Here is a 17,395-nt window from a genome sequence, read left to right on the forward strand (position 1 = left end):
AATTCCCATGAAAAGACCAAAATCAACAAAGCTGCAGTCTCTTCATACTTAATACTTTCTGACTCCCCCACCCTGTCTGTGCACTCAGCCCTATGCCCAGTCAGGCCTCCGAAATACTTCAAACATTTCGTCACAAATATGTAGTTTCTTTCTGAAATAAAAATGCAAAGTAAGTTCCTGAAGCAGCAGCGCACTCTAGAAAATGTTACTCAAACAGGAGTAAATAGTATGTGTGTGTTTGTTGGGGGGCTATTATCAGCAGTGGATTAATACAGTCCCAGTGCGGCTCATTGATGTGTTTTTGATGTATGGCACAGAGGATTCAGCTATCAGCTTTAGGAATCATTCATATCCGCGGGCTGGCTACACATTGAAGTGTACTGTAGTAACTAACACATTAGCTTCTGGACGAAAACAAAAAAAAAGTAGCATTTTGATATGTCTTTATGAGTATTTGCAAGTCGAAAAATATCAGAGTTAACTGTGTGTGGAATAGTCGAGCCAGTTCAATCAATACACACCAGCTGCTCAAGTACAGGGTTCTACCCAACAGCCCAGTGCCTTATGTCTCACTCACTGTGGCACCATTTGTGTGCAGAGATATGCTGTACCTTTAGGAGAATAATGACCCCGTCTTGTGTGTTCTCGTCTGTTGTTATGTTGAACATGCCAGGCCCGTCGCCGTCCATGATCCTGTAGTCCATCTCCGCGTTGGAGCCGATATCTGCGTCAGCCGCTTTGATTCTGGCCACCACAGATTGCACCGGCAGCGACTCCAGCACCGTGTACGGATAGCTTTCTGGAAGAGGAAGGACAGGAGCGGATGCCGGTAATGGATGTGCTTATTTCCCCCACCAACTCACCTTCAAGCAGCTCAGCTTCTTTCTTTTTTTTTATACCCCCTTCAGCTTTGATTCGGCTGCGCGGCTCCTCAATAAATTCATGTTGCATGACACAGACAGGCAGAAATTGTGACACACATGGAATAAAGCACTTTGCTTCCACTTCATACTGCAGCATAGGCGGTGGATGATACAATATATAGGTTGGATATACAATTAAGAAAGCAAAGACCAATTTCAGTTGTCATATTTCTGTAGGTGTTACAGCTGGGAGAGAATATTTAGCAAAATATAAAGCTCCCCTCGTGCTGCTTGGATGTAATGGGTTATTCAAAAAAAGCAAAGCAATAAAAAAAAGAGAAAAGAGTAATGCTAAGATCCTTTCCGTATCTTTCATGGGATGAAATGTCCACTTGAAGATTCTATTACTCAAAAGCTCTCCATTGTGTTCCCTTGGCTTTTCTCTGACCCTTTGGATTTAAAGTACTCGTATAAGAATAAAGAAGGGAATCATATTCATAATCATAATCTCCCCAATCACCATGGCAGAGCTCATTACCAGACCTTTCTGTGTTCCTCACAGTGTCTCCCTCAGCCACCGTCTAAATGCTAATCTGCCTGACATTGTTTGCCGCCATGTAATCTTTATAATGGCTTTTTAATTTGCCGTGGAATAGCAGCTCTTTAAAAGACCGAAGGATTGCTTTCCTCCCTCCGATTTGCCCCGTGCACCGACCTCTTTTCCCATCCCCCACCCCACCCTGTCCGCTCGTGCACGCTAACCTTGGCTTCTTCTTCTTTCATCTCTTCCAAGGACCAGCTCAAGGTACTGGACTCTTTATCAGCTCTGATGCTCCATAACGCTCTATTGATTCTGACCCATGACCCTGTGAGCGCAACAGCAGGAGCAAAAACCCAAATTCTTCCCATCATGACAGCAGTGGGTTAACACTGCATTGGTGACTTGTTGTGTAGTCTTGAACCTTTCTCTCCACCCCCTTGGGGGGGGGGGGGGGGGGGGGGGGGGCAGCAAATTGACTCTGCTTCATAGCGAGTGGCGAGTGCACCAGCCAGACAGTGGTTGCCGGCGCTTCGGATTATCATGAGAAGCACTGCATGCCTTTGAATCTTAAAGCTCGGCCTGGAAACCATTTGCAGCCTGTGAAATAGGCTGACAACAAAACGAAAATAAACGGAGCCCGATTGATCCCGGTATCGAACGCCGAGGCGGCCCCCGGCTCTGATGAAGAGCAAAGCACGGAGGTGCACACCTTGCAGGAAGGCGGCTTTTTAATTTAGTTGTAAAAGTCCAACTGTTTGTTGAAAATATAAATGCAGGGAGGTTGCAAAGATAAAGAGAGGATCGTGTCCGGACGGCAGTTAACACAACTTTGGACAGCGAATGAGATGAGGTTTAATGGTGAAGATTTAACGAGGGTATTTCGCTTCTAACAGTATTTTCAGTTCAACTTTATTCTACCACACAGGAAAAGTGTTGTTGCAGAGTAATAGAGCAAATTAAAATGTTTCCAATGATTTCCTTTCAAGGATGGAATAACAGCCCAGGCATTTTTGTACCACCATCCATTACATACAGAGTATCTGCCCTCGTTTGGTTCTGTGAGTTCAAGTGGCTTTCCGACGACAACAGATCTTTAAGCCCCATTCAGCTGGAACAAAGAAAACATGCAAATTAACCAAGGGAGCTGATGGCTTAACTGCTGATTGCTGAGTAGCTGTTGAAAACATGGCCTGTACTGTGCGTGTCAAACTTTAATTGACCACGTAGGGACAACAGGAACAGGAGTCTTACTGTGAGTAAACCGAGGCGGGTTGTCGTTGACATCGGTAAGCGTCACAGTGACGGTGGTGGTGCCAGAGAGGCCGCCCATCTGGCCGACCATATCTTTGGCCTGGATGACGAGCACGTACTGATCCCTCGTCTCCCGGTCCATGTTGGGCAGAGCTGTTCTGATGACACCTGAAGAGAGAGAGAGAGAGGCAGAGAGTCAGACGTAGATCAGCTCAAGTAACCCTTCATCCACATGTTCCATATGTCTTCTTTTGAACTGATTTTGATTTTGAAAGTGGATAGCCTTTAATAATGTTGTCATGAATGTATGTATTTTTGGTTCTATTCATGTTTGCAAATTAATTTCTGTCCATGCAACTACAACAGCATGTGTCATCTTAGGAATCCATTTCATCAAATCGGAATAGAAACGCATCTTAAACCACAATTTTCTCCAGATACCAATTGAGCAAGATGCTAAATCAAAGGATGTTTCCACGCTTCAGAATGATTGATCGGCATCATTAAAGCTATGATGTCTGGAGGTTGGCAAGTGTGCTGATCAACCGCATGTATTCATCATTGACTTGGCTTTTCATCTGAAGGTGCTGTAACATTGTGCTGGACCTTTTAATCAAAGACCCTGTGGGTTGAGTAGTGATGACCCCGACTCCCGCTGTGGGTCATTTCATGCAAGGCCTTCTCATAAAATGCACTGATTTCACCGATACAAAATCTCCCAGACTAAATACAAAAACGTGTCAGCCCTGATATACACACGTGTTCTCGAAGAAATGTTAAAAATAATCTGCAACAGCTTATTATTTTTGAATAACTGTGATTTAAGTCAGTCGTGAAATCGTGAAAAAAAATTTGAAATTAGTTGAGCTCTACAATCTGTCCACAATGGAAATCACTCATTATAATAGTTGTGTTTCAGTTATATTCATCCATATTTTGCTCGTTCGATTGTGGTCAGAAATGTGTTTCGCCACACAGCTTTCAATGCCTCCATTCACCAAAAGTATTGGTTTTTAACACAAAAGCGTAAAAAGCTCCATCTACCTGCCCGTACCAAGCGAGTTGACAGACCACTCGAGCACTGGAAGGCTCGATACATGTCAAAAACGGATGCTCACATGGGCACATCAACCAAGCAGCGATTACAAGGATACATGATGTGAGGTTAATGGGTTTGATGTCCAGCTCGGCTGGTAGCTTCTTCACACAAAAAGCAATGAGTTGTGACTCTTCCGTGCCCTCAAATGTGCTGTCACTCCAAACGGTTTAGGAGGAGTGACATGTGATGAGGTTAATGCTTAAGACGCTGTCGGAAAAGAGAGCACATGCGAGGGGACATTTTTTATTATGTCTTTCCTCCTGTCGTGATTGATCTGTCATCAGAAAAAAAGCGCCAGCGATGTGACAACAGTGGCATCAAATGAGTGGCATTTCTCTGTCTGTACCCGAGCTGCTGTATGAAACAGCTACTGTTACGCCATGGCACACGTGCACAAAATACTAAAAAGCTTGTCGAAAAAAAGAATCTTCTCACTAATGGCATTTTTCCAATCTCAACTTTATCTATGGACTGCAAAGAATTAAAAACGACCCACACCACGCATTTAAATGCAAAGAAGAAATGTCCTAATCCCTCAAAAGCAATCAATGTTGCTCTCAAAGTTAATGACTTACCACACAATGTGTTTCATTCATTAAATGCCACTTATTAAAGATGCATACAGAACATGGAAGATTGCTCATTAGGAAACACAAAGCCAAAGCACACGGTTCCTGGAGAAATAAATCATTTTTTGTTGCGTTATCGCATTCACGGCCTGATGAAGAAGATCAAAGTGCAGCTCTTGCTTGGAGTTAGTACCTGAAGATTCTTTCATAATCCTTTAAATTACCCAGAAATTTGACATATAATTGAGGTCCAATCTCTCGGGGATGCATTCATTAAACACTGTGTAGACTGTGTTGTTTCTGGAATCACCAAGAGACAGATTTCTGATAAACAGCCTTAACCGCCAATATTAGCACTGTGTATGCTCTGTTTGTGTGCTCTGCTTTGACTCTGAAGAAGACAGGTGCTGGTTGTATATGGCTGCCGGGGGTTAAAGAATAATGTGCCATACACAAACCTTTCCTCCACAGCCCGACTGCATGCCTAACCTTCAACCCTCATTCTTGTTTAAACTCGAGCATCTCTAAACGTTTAAAATCAGGTTATCATAGGAGTACAAGCACACACACTCTCTTAAACACACACACACACACACACTCACAAACACTCACATACTATTTGCAATTAAGCTCGATCCAGGACCAGAGGATGAAGGACAAACAAATCAAGTAAAGTGGGTCAAAAGACGTCAAGAGAAAAATGAAGATGCTTTTTGACCGTCAACCGCGGGTGTACTTGAAAAATAAACAATTCCATTAAGTGTTTAATTTTCTCTCTCTGCCATCCTATATTAATGTCATTACAGTCCCTCCAGCTGAAAACGGTTATTGGCTGCTGTAACTAAATGGCTCAGTTCGCTAAATTATAGTGAGCTGTCCGCTTTCTTCTCTCCAAAGTCCCTGCCAGTGGGCTCACGTTGGGATGACGGTGGTCAATAAAGCAATGATCTTTTGCTGTTGCTCTGCAGAACATGCCATTTTAGTCCTGCTACAAATAATGAAGAGTGGGATGTTGTCACGCAGTAGTGGGGAAGAACAACGCTCCCTTTCTCTGCTTTGCTTAAGCCCCGACGACGAAGTCAAACCATGTCGTCTGTTCCGTTCCTTTTAGTGCTTTTATGCTGAGAATTTAGACATCTATCTCTGTGCTGTGGATATTCACCCATCTGCTCCCTTCATCCCCTGCATCCGTCCTCCATCCGTCCTCTGACCACTTCTCTGAGGCTTTTTCCCACAGTGTAACCTTGTAGCCAATTAAAGAGCACCACCACTGCCCTGGTGTCTGCTGCTGCGATACCTGTGAACCCTGTTTACTTGAGTTGCATCAGAAAACTTACTTCAAGCCTTCAATCCGGCAAGGCTCTCATGTCTGACAGAACAAAACGTCTCTCTTCTTTATTCCATCCCACACGGCCATAGGGACAAAGCGTGCATGTCTGGACTTGAAAGAGGAATCTCTGGTAACATGCGGGTTCGGCATTCCTGAGGAGGACGCTGGATAATGGTCAGATTATAATAACAGCTGCTATAGATGGCTCCAAAAAAGGTGAAATCAACTAGAAAGATGTTGAGCTTGTGCAGCCAGCAGTGAGACAAATGAATGCTCTCACTAAACCATAGATAGGCTTCGCACACAATTGATATACTTATTTAATATCAGCTTGGTGTGTTGGAGCCTGGGAGATATTGGCGGCGGTTAATGATGCCATGAATCCTGATTCCAGCAAGCTAAAACACGAGACATGTCTCTCCCCCCGCCTGGCCAGAAGCACACATACTTGTCGCCGAGCAACACTGCTAATCCACACGGCGATGTTGCGAGACTGTTGTTTGTCTGCTGGTCCCCCCCCCCCCCCCGCCCCCGCGCTCTCTGTCTCTGTTACCCCGTGTGGCGCTGGTGTCATTCCTGGTGAGAGGCGATGATTAAAATCCTTCTGTCGCTATCTCGGCACGGCCTCGCATTGCGCCGTGACTCCTTGCCTCCGGTGCGAGCCAGACGCATTGTAGCCGTGCATTTATCTAGCTGTCTCCACACCACTGGCGGCAGACGGGTGGGCCACGCTCCCTGCTAAAGCCCAGATACGTGACATTTGTCTCGGGAAGAGGAAATAAAAGTGCAGACTTCGGAGGAACCCTCTGGCTCTGCGTGCAGCGATGAGAGGTGCTGATGAAGGTGATGAACACTTAAACATGAAGGGTGCAGTATGCGATTTGCTGAGCCCTCAGGCGGTCCACTTACAAAGAATAGATCCCACAACACGGAAAACAGGCCATACAAACTGGGAATAAAACCTCCAGACCAGGTCGTTCATTACCGAGTGACATTCAAGCATCATGCTCTAATCACGGGTCACCATATCTGCTCAGTGTGAAAGGGCCACAAGTGTTATAGAGACATGTTACAGACCACAGGATCCATTCGTTTGTAATGTTGCGCTGAAAGGGAGTGTGTTCATGCCTGCAAACATCCAGGTGGTGTGTTGTTGTTTGTGATTAGAATTGAAAAATTGCATCTCCCGCTCTATATTACGGGAGACAGCCAGATTTATATCCAGCCTTAAGCTGTAACGTTTTCTCGATTTAGTGCAGTCGCCGCCACAAGAGTCTCGTACGGCCTCGGAACAAAGCGCACTTTTAAAGAAGAGGGTAAAAGAAATACCACGCTAATAACTTAATCACGGGCTGATCGCAGCTGACCCGGCTCCTTCTGGCCTCTGCGTCACATTTTCACACTTGATGATTCCCCAAGGAGTGGACTCTGGCCTTTCCCTTTATTCGAGCGTATTCAGTTTAATTAGATTCCCAAGCTGAGAAGAGACAAAGCTCGGTCCGTCCCGGCTTCTCTCACCTGAGTGCCTGTCACATTCAGATGTCATACTCGTGTCGCTCCGAGAGGCATGCCGTGTCACATCTTAAATACAACCTTCAGAGTGTAATTAATCCTCTCATTCAGGCACCTGGCATTTTCAAACTAACAAAATTCTTCTCTTGTTATTCCAGCCATTTGAGGCTCGTGAGCAGGCGTGCATGCTTAGCGGGGCTAATGTGCGCGGATAATTGTCTCTGAAGGACTTTCCATAACGCCGCCAAGGTGTACGTGGCTGAAGGCAGCTGTTCAAACCTCCTTGAGCCTGCCATCAATTAGAACGCAGTCCTTAACAGAATTCACCATTTTAGCTTCACCTTCAAACTAAACTACGAGGAATCAATCAATATATATTACAAAATGCTGTCTTAACTGAGCACCTTCAGGTGCAGCAACTTATGTATTTTGCCGACATTACATATTGCTTGGAAGTTATTGGAGCTTTTCAAGGATTAAGTACTTTTCCCCAAGGCCAGCTTGTAGATTCAATTTGGGATTAAGAACCGGAGTAGAGAGACTTGTTAGACAGGATGCTATACCCACCGAAGACCGGGTCCCGCGCACCATCCCCCTCCCTGACGATGAGCCCTCTGCCACTTAATCGCTAGTGCAGCAGTGTGGGAGCTCAGAGTGTATTCCAGCCCAGGCACTTTGTCAAAGTCACCCTCTGCTGTGGCCCAGGCGTGTGCCGCAAATGGGACTAATTAGTAACTCGCAAAGACAGAAGAACGCTCATCCCACAACACTCAATCCTGCTCTGCAGTCGAGAAAGATGGTGTCTCACCCCCAGAGAGTATTCTGTAAGATACCTGGTATTGACAATATGTTAAAAACTGACAGTTAACACCAACAATGTGGTCCCTTTCACAGCCAATGCAGGAGGCAGACACTATATTGAACACCTGTGGGGATTGTAATGCCTTTTCGAGCGAGGCTATGTCAAGGAAAAAAATATATCAATTCAATACACCGAGTTGTTTTCATTGCCTTCTTCAGGTATCACCGGTAGCTTGTGGCAGTTCCTTTTAGCTGAAGTTACCAAAATAAAAGAACTCTTTATGCCGAACAATCCATTTCAGAGTCAAAACATTACTGCAGTCTAATAAGCATGAATGTGTTCATCAATTTAATGTTGCAGCTGGTGAAGGTGCAGCTCATTTTGAGTCATCTATACACTGCCAGGTAGACAATAGGAGACAGTAAAGTATAGATGTCATAATTTACTGGTTAAGTCTTATTTTGTCAGGATATTCTAACAGGTCAGAACAGGTTTCAAAGGGGCTCGGTAGCGAATAGTATCATACCATTTGTAGATCAGATTCCAAAGATGGCTGTCTAGGATTGTTTCCGACTTGTGTGAGCGGGGTTGTCAAATAGACACATTGAAACCTTTTAGTTTACTTTTTTTAATATCGTCTATAAACCTTTTCACAGTTGGAAATTCTGGTTTTTTTAACCGGGCTTGAGTCGGGCTTGAACAGATTTGCAGGTTGACTTGGGCCTGGTCATAGTTCTACTGAATACAGGTCACTTACAGTAAGCAATCATAACCCGTTATAATCATTTGAAATATCAAATATTAAAATAACCCACTTAGCTTAATGAAAAACACTTCAGCAACAGAGGCTGTGAATGAATGATCTCTGGTCATTGAGCTGAATGGCTCTAAGACAAACATGATATGAGAGTATAATGGAGAGTTTATGGGCCAGACTTGCTGTTGGAGCATCACTTAAATAAATCTCTGCTCTCGCTCTAATTGGTATTGGTGTCATGAAGTCTAACTGGAGACTCGTCGATGGGTTCAAGTGTTCTCGCAAACTTTGTTAAAGATCACTGAAGAGCCAGAGGCAAGTGGTCAAGTTTCTGGCAGTCGCTGGTTTAGACAATTACTGCTTGGACACAACTTGATAAATGAGCCTCCTTTTTTAGTTCCTCATGAGATCATTGCAATTTAATTTTAAAATAAGAAGTAGCAGAAAGTGAGACGAGTTGCTTTTGGATAATTAAATCATATTTGATACTTTTTTTTAAGTGCTTTTTAAGTGCTGTGCTTTTTCAGAAAAGGTAAAATAAAAACCCCCACAAAGAGACAAATAAATACAAAAGTTGGAAAGTTTGTAAAAGGGGCTACGGAGTTAAAAGTTGATGACACAACAGGATGTTTTTAAGAGGAAAACAGCACAGCGTTTTTTAACAGCGTAAAATATTTCCCCAAGGAAGTTCTTCCTGTAAAGGTAACTAAATTAAGACGAGGACAAAGCTAACCATGCGAACACTTCCTAATACATCAATAATAATTACAGATGTGTCTCGTACTTTTTCCAGGGAGCAATATAGGGGGAAAGGATCTCAAAAGAAATCTATCAAAATAACTTCCACAAACCAACAGAGACCTGGAGACAGTCACAATGCTGCGATAAAAGCCTGCAGGATTTCCCCCTTGTCGCACAAGTCACTGTTCCATGAGCCGTGTTTTTACACTCGGGTGGCGTTGAAGTTAATCTTGTCCAACAACATGTCGACATGCTTCCCCGGCATCTAGTCCCACACGGAGTCGTACCTTGCTGACAGCCGTCCGTGCTGTTCAGTTCTGACACCAAACAGTGCGTCTCGTAACCGTGAGTCTTCTAAGAGGAGGCAAGGAGAGCCAAGTATAATCAGCCGTGGTCAGGGAGAGATGGGCGGCAGAAAGCGAGGCGCTGGCGGGGACCCAAGGGCTGTGTCTGGGTGCACATTTAGGTGTGTGTGTGTGTGTGTGTGCCTCTGGTTTGACAGGTTAATAAACCAGCCATGGTCCTACAGAAAGAGTACCAAACTGGGATTTATCTGTGAGCTTCAAGTTTTACGCTTAAAGCAACTTTGCAGTCTTGAACCTATAAAAAAAAAACACACTTAGAAGACAGCAGTTCTTTCCACACATTGGTAGCAAGTTGGGGTTCACTGTCTTGCTCAAAACACCTTGGAGCCACGAATCAGACCTCATTGGCCTGTGTAGCCTCTGCAGCAGGAAGCTGACAATTCGACCTATTTGTATTGTAAACTGTTGAAGTAGTTTCCACGGCCGGAAGAAGATGTCTATGCCCAGCGTTAGCATTACATTTGGGCCAATACTGGGGATATGTGGCATCTTATCAGGGGAAATTGAATGGCCCAGTGTTAATAAGACATCCTCCGAGGATTCTCTTTCAGAACATTTGGTTTCAGTTCTTGAAAGTGGATACGAAAAAGTTTTCTATCAATAAAAGGGTATGTTAAAGAATGTAAAGAATCCTTTTCAATCTTCACTCATGACCCACTAGAAGTGGGAGGAGGTGTCTGGATCTGCCCTCTGCCTGTATTTTCTGCCTGTAGCCGCTAAAGATCAAGATATTTCCTTCAGGAAATGGTAGAGACCAAATCTGTTCATTGGGACAAATACGCTGAATTTGTGGGGTCGGGCTGCTTCAGCAACATGTTGCCAGCAACGTATCAGTAAAGATTTAAGATCTTACAAACTTCTCTACAAAGTAAAGTGTAGGATAGTCTAGATAGCCATCTGTCCTTAAATGGTCTAATAACCACCAACTTTCTTCACTGATAACAAAGGTCCATCTATGGATGTTCAGCTGCTTGATCACCAGCACAATTAGTTAAGGAACTCAGAAAAACATTAAAGCACAAATAAGTCACATGTTCCAAACCAAACCCATCTTAATGAAGGTGATCACAGCATTTCTATCACATTAATTAGCCCACAGAAGTGTTAGCTTCAAGCAGCCACGAAGAATCACTTAAAATCAAAGATTCACATCCTTTAGAGAAGTCCCAGTGGAACCGTGGGAGCTTAAAGAGTATCCACGAGGAACTTTTTTCATTTAGAGGGGAGTAAAACATGTAAATGTTTGCCCCCAAAACACGGAAACACAGAAATGTTTCCGAATGAAAGCTTCAGCGGGAGGCTTCATTAGTCGAACGTCTCCAGAAAGTGAAAAACAACAGAAATTCTGTGACTTCGCAGCTAAGTGTGCTGAAATCTTGACGCTCACAACATCTTTTCCTCCTCAGACACCACATCCATTATACCGACACAGTTTGAAGTCATTTCCTTTCTTGTGATATCATCATTTTTCTCGAAGGCTTTATTTTCTTCCGGTGGTTAGGCTCATTGAATGTTTACAGTGCACCTCACGGGTCACCGCGGAGTATTTGTTGTCGAGCCTTCCCTCATATTTCTGTGTGGAAAAATAACCGACATTAATCCCTGCATTGCAGTGGCTCTCACCAGTTCATGAACTACATTCATAAAAGAATCCTGCCGCGTGCATGTGTGTTGCTCCCGAAGCGGAGGATGAAGCCTCATGGGATGGCCCATATTTTTCTGTTTTCTTTGCAAGAGTGCTTTGCATGAAGTAGCCAAAGCCTCGGCGGGGCAGTGGCTAATGAGCCAGCTATGGAGATGTAGCGATGTAGCTGCACTTCTCAGGATGAAACGCCCCACAAGTCAACAAACTGCCTCACATCTTATCTTGCAGTTTATTTCAGCCCTTCTTTCGCAGGGTTTAGTGTTCCACTGTTTTCCGATTGCTGATTTGCTTGTTATGCTGCCGTCTTTAAAACTCAGTGCTTGTTGACTGCAAAATGAAAGTATTAACAGTGTTTTCATTGTCCGCATCGATGCAGTTCGTAGATGTACTCATTGTATCATTTTGTTAAAACTAGTTCTAGATACAGATTCAGATTATTAATACAAAATATAATCCACAAATATAATATATATTATTGTAGGTTGAGCTACAAAGCAGTCTGTAAAAAAATCCTGCAACATTAAAGATACGTACATTAATCGATCAAAGACTATAATCCAAGAAAATAATAAAACATATTCTGAAACATGTCATTTTTAATATAATTTTTAAATCATGGAAATATACGTTTTTAAACATTAAATAATGATGACAAAACAAGCAAAAAATATAAATCATTGTTTCAAAAATAACATCCTAATCCATTATCTATAAAGCATTTACCTAAATCTACCAACTGTCCTCTTCATCACCCAACTGTCATTTGATTCATGAACACAAATATAATGTGTAAAATCAAATATAATGTGTAAAATCAACCAATATGTAAAATCAACCAAACCAAATCTGCAAAAACACTGAAACTGTATCTGATAATTCTATCAATGCAGGACCTCAGCACTCATAGCAAACAGCTGATTGAGAAAATGCGTTTTCGGGGCAATTAAATGAGTGACTGTGGCCACACCTGTGCATTACATCACCACCACTTTGTGTGACAAGCGTTGTTCCTACCTGTCTTGGGCTCCACTGAGAAGTACGGCTGTCCGTGGATGATGCTGTAAACCACCCTGGCACTGTTCCCATATGTTGGGTCATCCGCATCTGTGGCTGCCACTTGCACTACCATGGTTCCTATGGGGAGACAACCCTTCATTAATTTCCAAGACAGCATCCAGAAGCCAAGTCAAACAGAGCTAAATGTGGAAACAGTCATCGCATCATCAGAGCGTGTGACCAATTCTACTTGAAAGAGAGGGAGGACAAAAAGGGAGAAAGCAATGAAAATGAAACTTCTGAGGCGGTAAATAATCTCATTTGTCATTAGTCATAACACGCATTCTTTTGTTGTTCACTTTAGTTTTGTTTGGAGTTTCATTTTCATACAAATGCCGGAGCTTAAAGCACTCCTTCACCACCGAAGGCTCTGACATGAGCTGCGTACCGGCTCTCGGCCTCCAACGCTGCGAAACAAATAACACTTTTGTGTTTTTTTTCGCAATCATTTGCAGGGATGCTGCAGCGGGATTAAAGTGTAACTCCGAGCCTTTGGAGACCATTTCACTGCCATTGTTTCCATTTCCCTGCCGCAGATCAGTCAGCAGCAGCTTTTCCGGTAACTTCAATCTGTTGATTCAAATTCAGCAGCCAAAAGGGTTCTGAGCTCTGTTAAACTGGCACTTTACCCCCACCCAGAAAAGTATTATGCATCTCACATCACACTGAGTCAAAGGGTTTGAACTTGTCCTCCAACGATGTCATAGGACGACAGTGTGTCTTTGTGTTTCACGAATAAGGGCTCAATAAAAAGATTTTATCACACAAAGTTTTAGAACTTGGCACAGTTGGGGAAAACGTTTTTTCCTTTCTTTTTTCCCCCTTTTTGCTTTCCACTCACTGTATAATTTCCCAGTAAAAATCATTGCAAGCATGCATGCACAGATGGTAGCCCATTCAGTCACTGATTTCAGGATCCGCAAACTGCTTCTGGAGAAGACGTTCATCTGCAGAGAGGAGAATGTAACTAGGTAAACAAAATAAAATCTGTAAGCGAGAGCCAGGGACAGCAGTTCTGCTGCACACACATCTTCAGTGTCGTTTGTTTAGGATGCTCTGTGAAATTCTGGTGCTAGTACACAGTGCAGGGAAGATCTCCTGGATTAGATGGATGGATACAGCTCTTCGTGAAATGAAAAGGGGGAAAGGGGGGGAATTTAATTCAACCAAAACAATGCAAGTTATCGATGCAAAAAAGGACATACTGAGCCTGGAATCCATACGGTATAAGAGATAATCCCTTCTATTACCAGAAATGAACACTTAATCCACCCATGAAAACATGGATAAAGGTATTAGGTATGGAGCGCACAGATCCTGTCATTTCTGCATTCATCTAAAAAGGTGAAAACCAAGCCCATTAAAAACCTCTTCATTTAAAAAGCCATAAATTGACAAACTCAGTACAGTATAAGGTATGAGTCGCCTGTAATTCACACATACAAAGGCCAGCCACTTAAGAGGCTTTCAATGGGTGATTTTGGCTGTCAGATAAAGAAGCCAATTAATTAATCAGTGCAACTAATAAGTACCAATTCATGCGTTAATCAGTATTATATAATTCACACATCAGTTAGCTATACTGCTAACACAACACCATCCACTGCCTCAAGCCCCAGTTAACGCCGGTCGGTTTGACTGCCACCGAAAGAGATCGTCTGAAAGAAAATACAACATTTGCACTCTGTAAAGAAATCATTGCTGTACAGTTATATCCCATAAGCCTCAGCAAAATATAAAAACTGACATTATACAGTGGAGCACTGCTGATAAAGTTATAAAACCCGAGATATAAAGTCTGATTTTGGTTTAGTGCCCTTTAGAGCCCCGATTCCCCAAACTTCCTCCCAGTTCACAAGGAAGGAAATTTGTTTTCAAACTCGACTGTGAACTCTGCTGACAACTGACAACTGTTTCTGCGTGCAGTACAGTGTTGTCCTCTCCCACGCTTCCTCCGAGGCAGAGAAGACATCAGACATGACTCCTTATGCATTTTTCTTTTTAAACATAAGCGGCTGAACGCGGTTGACGTGACTTGAGCTGACAGCCGTGGGCTTGGAAGGTGAAGGCGGAGAAGCGTTTGAAGATTACGCTGGGAAAACATAATCAGGCGCCCAATCATTGCCAATCAATTTCAATAGGTCGGTGTTACGTACCATAACCGCTACAGATTTTTAATGACAATATATTATTGTGGTTCAGAGCTATTGTTTGGTGTTAGACTGTACGTCAGCGATGGCCTTAAAGCTGACGCCTACCGAACACTTTGCGGCGGTGAAATCATCAACAAAAGCCATTGATGAAATAACCTTGAAAATGAAAAAGAAAAAAACAAAACGTGCCTTTCCCAGTGTGACACATGAATAGCTGCTGGAATATTTCACTTTAATGGGTAGCTGCACATATACGAGCTATAATATTGTCGCATCGGACAGAAAGTGCTGTCTGGCAAGTTGGTGATATTTTACTTTGACGAAAACATCCTAATAAAAACCTCACTTTCTAACATGAGATGTTGTTTTTACAGAATGAAAGTGATCATGGAAATTGAAGATTAAAGTCCTCCATTCTGGCCATGAAGCACAATTAACAGGCTCTGGCCTGAACAATGTAATAGAACACAGCTTGGAGAGAAGCTGGAGAAGTTATCACCAGGCCGGTTGTAGAAGGACACCTCGATTATATCATCACCTCTTAGTCATGACAGCTTATATTACAGGTAGTTTAAAACACCAGGGTCAAAGGATGGCTCTATGACAGAGAGCTCGGGCGATGGGAAAAAAGCTCTATTACGGGTTGACAGAGTGCCCTGCAGACGAGGCTGTAAATTAGCATTCAATACGGACTCGTATGGAGCTTTTAAAGGCTCTTCCTACATGGTTGTCCAACAAACATCGTATTCAAACATATTGCCAGAATGACAGGAAATCCCATCCGAGTGAGCTGGTTGTAAAAAACAAAACATTTTGAAATTTGAATAGATTCTTTCTGCTCCTCGAGGCTGTCATCTGCTACTCAGTTTGCCCCGTCCATGTCCCTTCGATGTCTGTCCGTCTTCACTGACGTGATGGAGCTGATCTCCACATTTGGTTTTTTTTTTATTCCCCTGCAGCTGTGCACAAAAAGCAGGTTTCCTAATCAATTCCGCATCTTGAGTGAGCAACTGTCATCTGCCAGTGATGAAAATAAACGTGGCTCAAACGTGAATGGGAGACAGGTATTCTTCAGCCTCTTACATAAACAAGCCGCGTCCAACTGTCAATATGCATTTCTGAGTGCAGAATGTAAATGGCACGCGTCGTCAAATGAGGGGCAATCTTCTGCATTTACAAATACAAGCATGTCAATGAAGGAGAGCAACAAATAAATAATCTATTTTATGAATATTAAAAGATTCCGTTCATGCCAATTAATCCTGCGATGCCTTCATGAGTATTCAAAGATGCCACCGTTGATTAAGTTGATTGTATTTGTGCACATTCACGTCTGCTTCAGATCAACAGGGTTCAGAGTTCAGTTCGCTTATATTTGCAACAACATTTATCAGGTACACGTGTACAATCGAATGCAATCAAATACAACTGCTCTGCCATAAAGTCCACTTTTATGACGCCTATAATGTTCAATTCAATGGCAAAAGTAAAATAAAAGAAAAATTGAAACAACCTTCAATATAATGCGGCCAAGTACACCCTGAGGTGGAAGAAGTAGTCAGATCCTGTATTGTAGTAAACGTATCAATACTGCTCTGTGAAAATACTCCACTACAAGTACAAGTCCTGCATTCTAAACCTAGAGTATTGTCCGCGAAATACACGAAACATATGAAAAGTAAAAGTTGTAATTGTGCAATAAAATGTTCCCTGGCATGGTTTTCACAGGACAGGAAGGGTTTGGATACGTAACTAAAGCTGAGACGCAAATGTAGTGGAGAAAAAAAGTACAACATTTACCTCTGAGATGGGGTCCAGTAGAAGTATAAAGTAGGATAAAGGGTACCAGGCCCCTACATTTGTAATTAGGTTCAATACAGCAAATGAACTTGAACCACATTTGACTCGGATCTCAGAAATAAACACGATGTAAAAATAGAAGTTGTATTGGACTGCAGGTGTACCTAATAAAGCCGCCACTCAGTGTACATTAGGATCACACAATGCAAAAAGTTAACAATTTGGGTCAACTCTCCCTCAACCGGAAGCCCTTTTTCACCAGCATTATAAAAACGACTGTCCCATCTTTGATCTGACAGCTGGATGGAGGACTGGCGAGTATAATGCAAGAGCTGCGTGGCCTTGGGTTGACATTACATCCTCTATGCCTGTAATGAGCCCTCAAACTGCTCCTATGGCCCCTTCGCTTTGCAGTATAGGGGAAGACTGTCACACCTCCAACTGTCCTCAAGCCCTCTTGTCTTTTATTTGACACCCCCCCCGCCCGTGATTAAGACAAAAGCCTTCGGAGATCCCCGGGCCAAAAGGTCTCCGTGTGTATGGACGAGCGCTGCCTCTAATTACTTTAATTAATTAAATTCATGATTTCCTCTAAATTGAAGTCATTCATCAGCGGTGCCCATTAATGATTTAAAGACATCTATAAAGGAATTATTGAGGACAGGAGGTGCATGCTCTTTGCTGCGTTGATGATTGCCATGTGAGCAGATATTTACAAAAGGTAGGCGACGCATTGGTCGCTCAACTTGCGATGAAGACCTTCACAGGAGCTGGCAGAGTAAACAAAGTGGCGAGGGTGACCCTGCGTCTCGGTCCTCCTCTGTGGTTGATGTACCGAGGCGCTGTCTTATCTCGGGTTGGACACGAGACTCCGAGCCCTTGTACTCTAATCCTCTGGTTCCTTAAGCCGG

The 17,395-nt window shown here is 43.1% G+C and overlaps 1 protein-coding gene across 1 annotated transcript in view; it reads right to left on the reverse strand.

The window, feature by feature from the left end:
* LOC306793848 (cadherin-7) overlaps positions 1-17,395 on the reverse strand; it is a gene marked incomplete at both ends in the record, with an annotated part of 71,246 nt that overhangs the window by 22,114 nt on the left and 31,737 nt on the right. Inside the window, 3 exons of the mRNA XM_079291640.1 lie at positions 612-799; positions 2,656-2,823; positions 12,490-12,609. Coding sequence (XP_079147766.1) covers positions 612-799; positions 2,656-2,823; positions 12,490-12,609 — 476 coding nt within the window. The remainder of the gene's footprint in view (positions 1-611; positions 800-2,655; positions 2,824-12,489; positions 12,610-17,395) is intronic.

Source organism: Melanostigma gelatinosum (assembly GCF_949748355.1).
Source record: "Melanostigma gelatinosum genome assembly, chromosome: 20".
NCBI lineage: Eukaryota > Metazoa > Chordata > Actinopteri > Perciformes > Zoarcidae > Melanostigma > Melanostigma gelatinosum.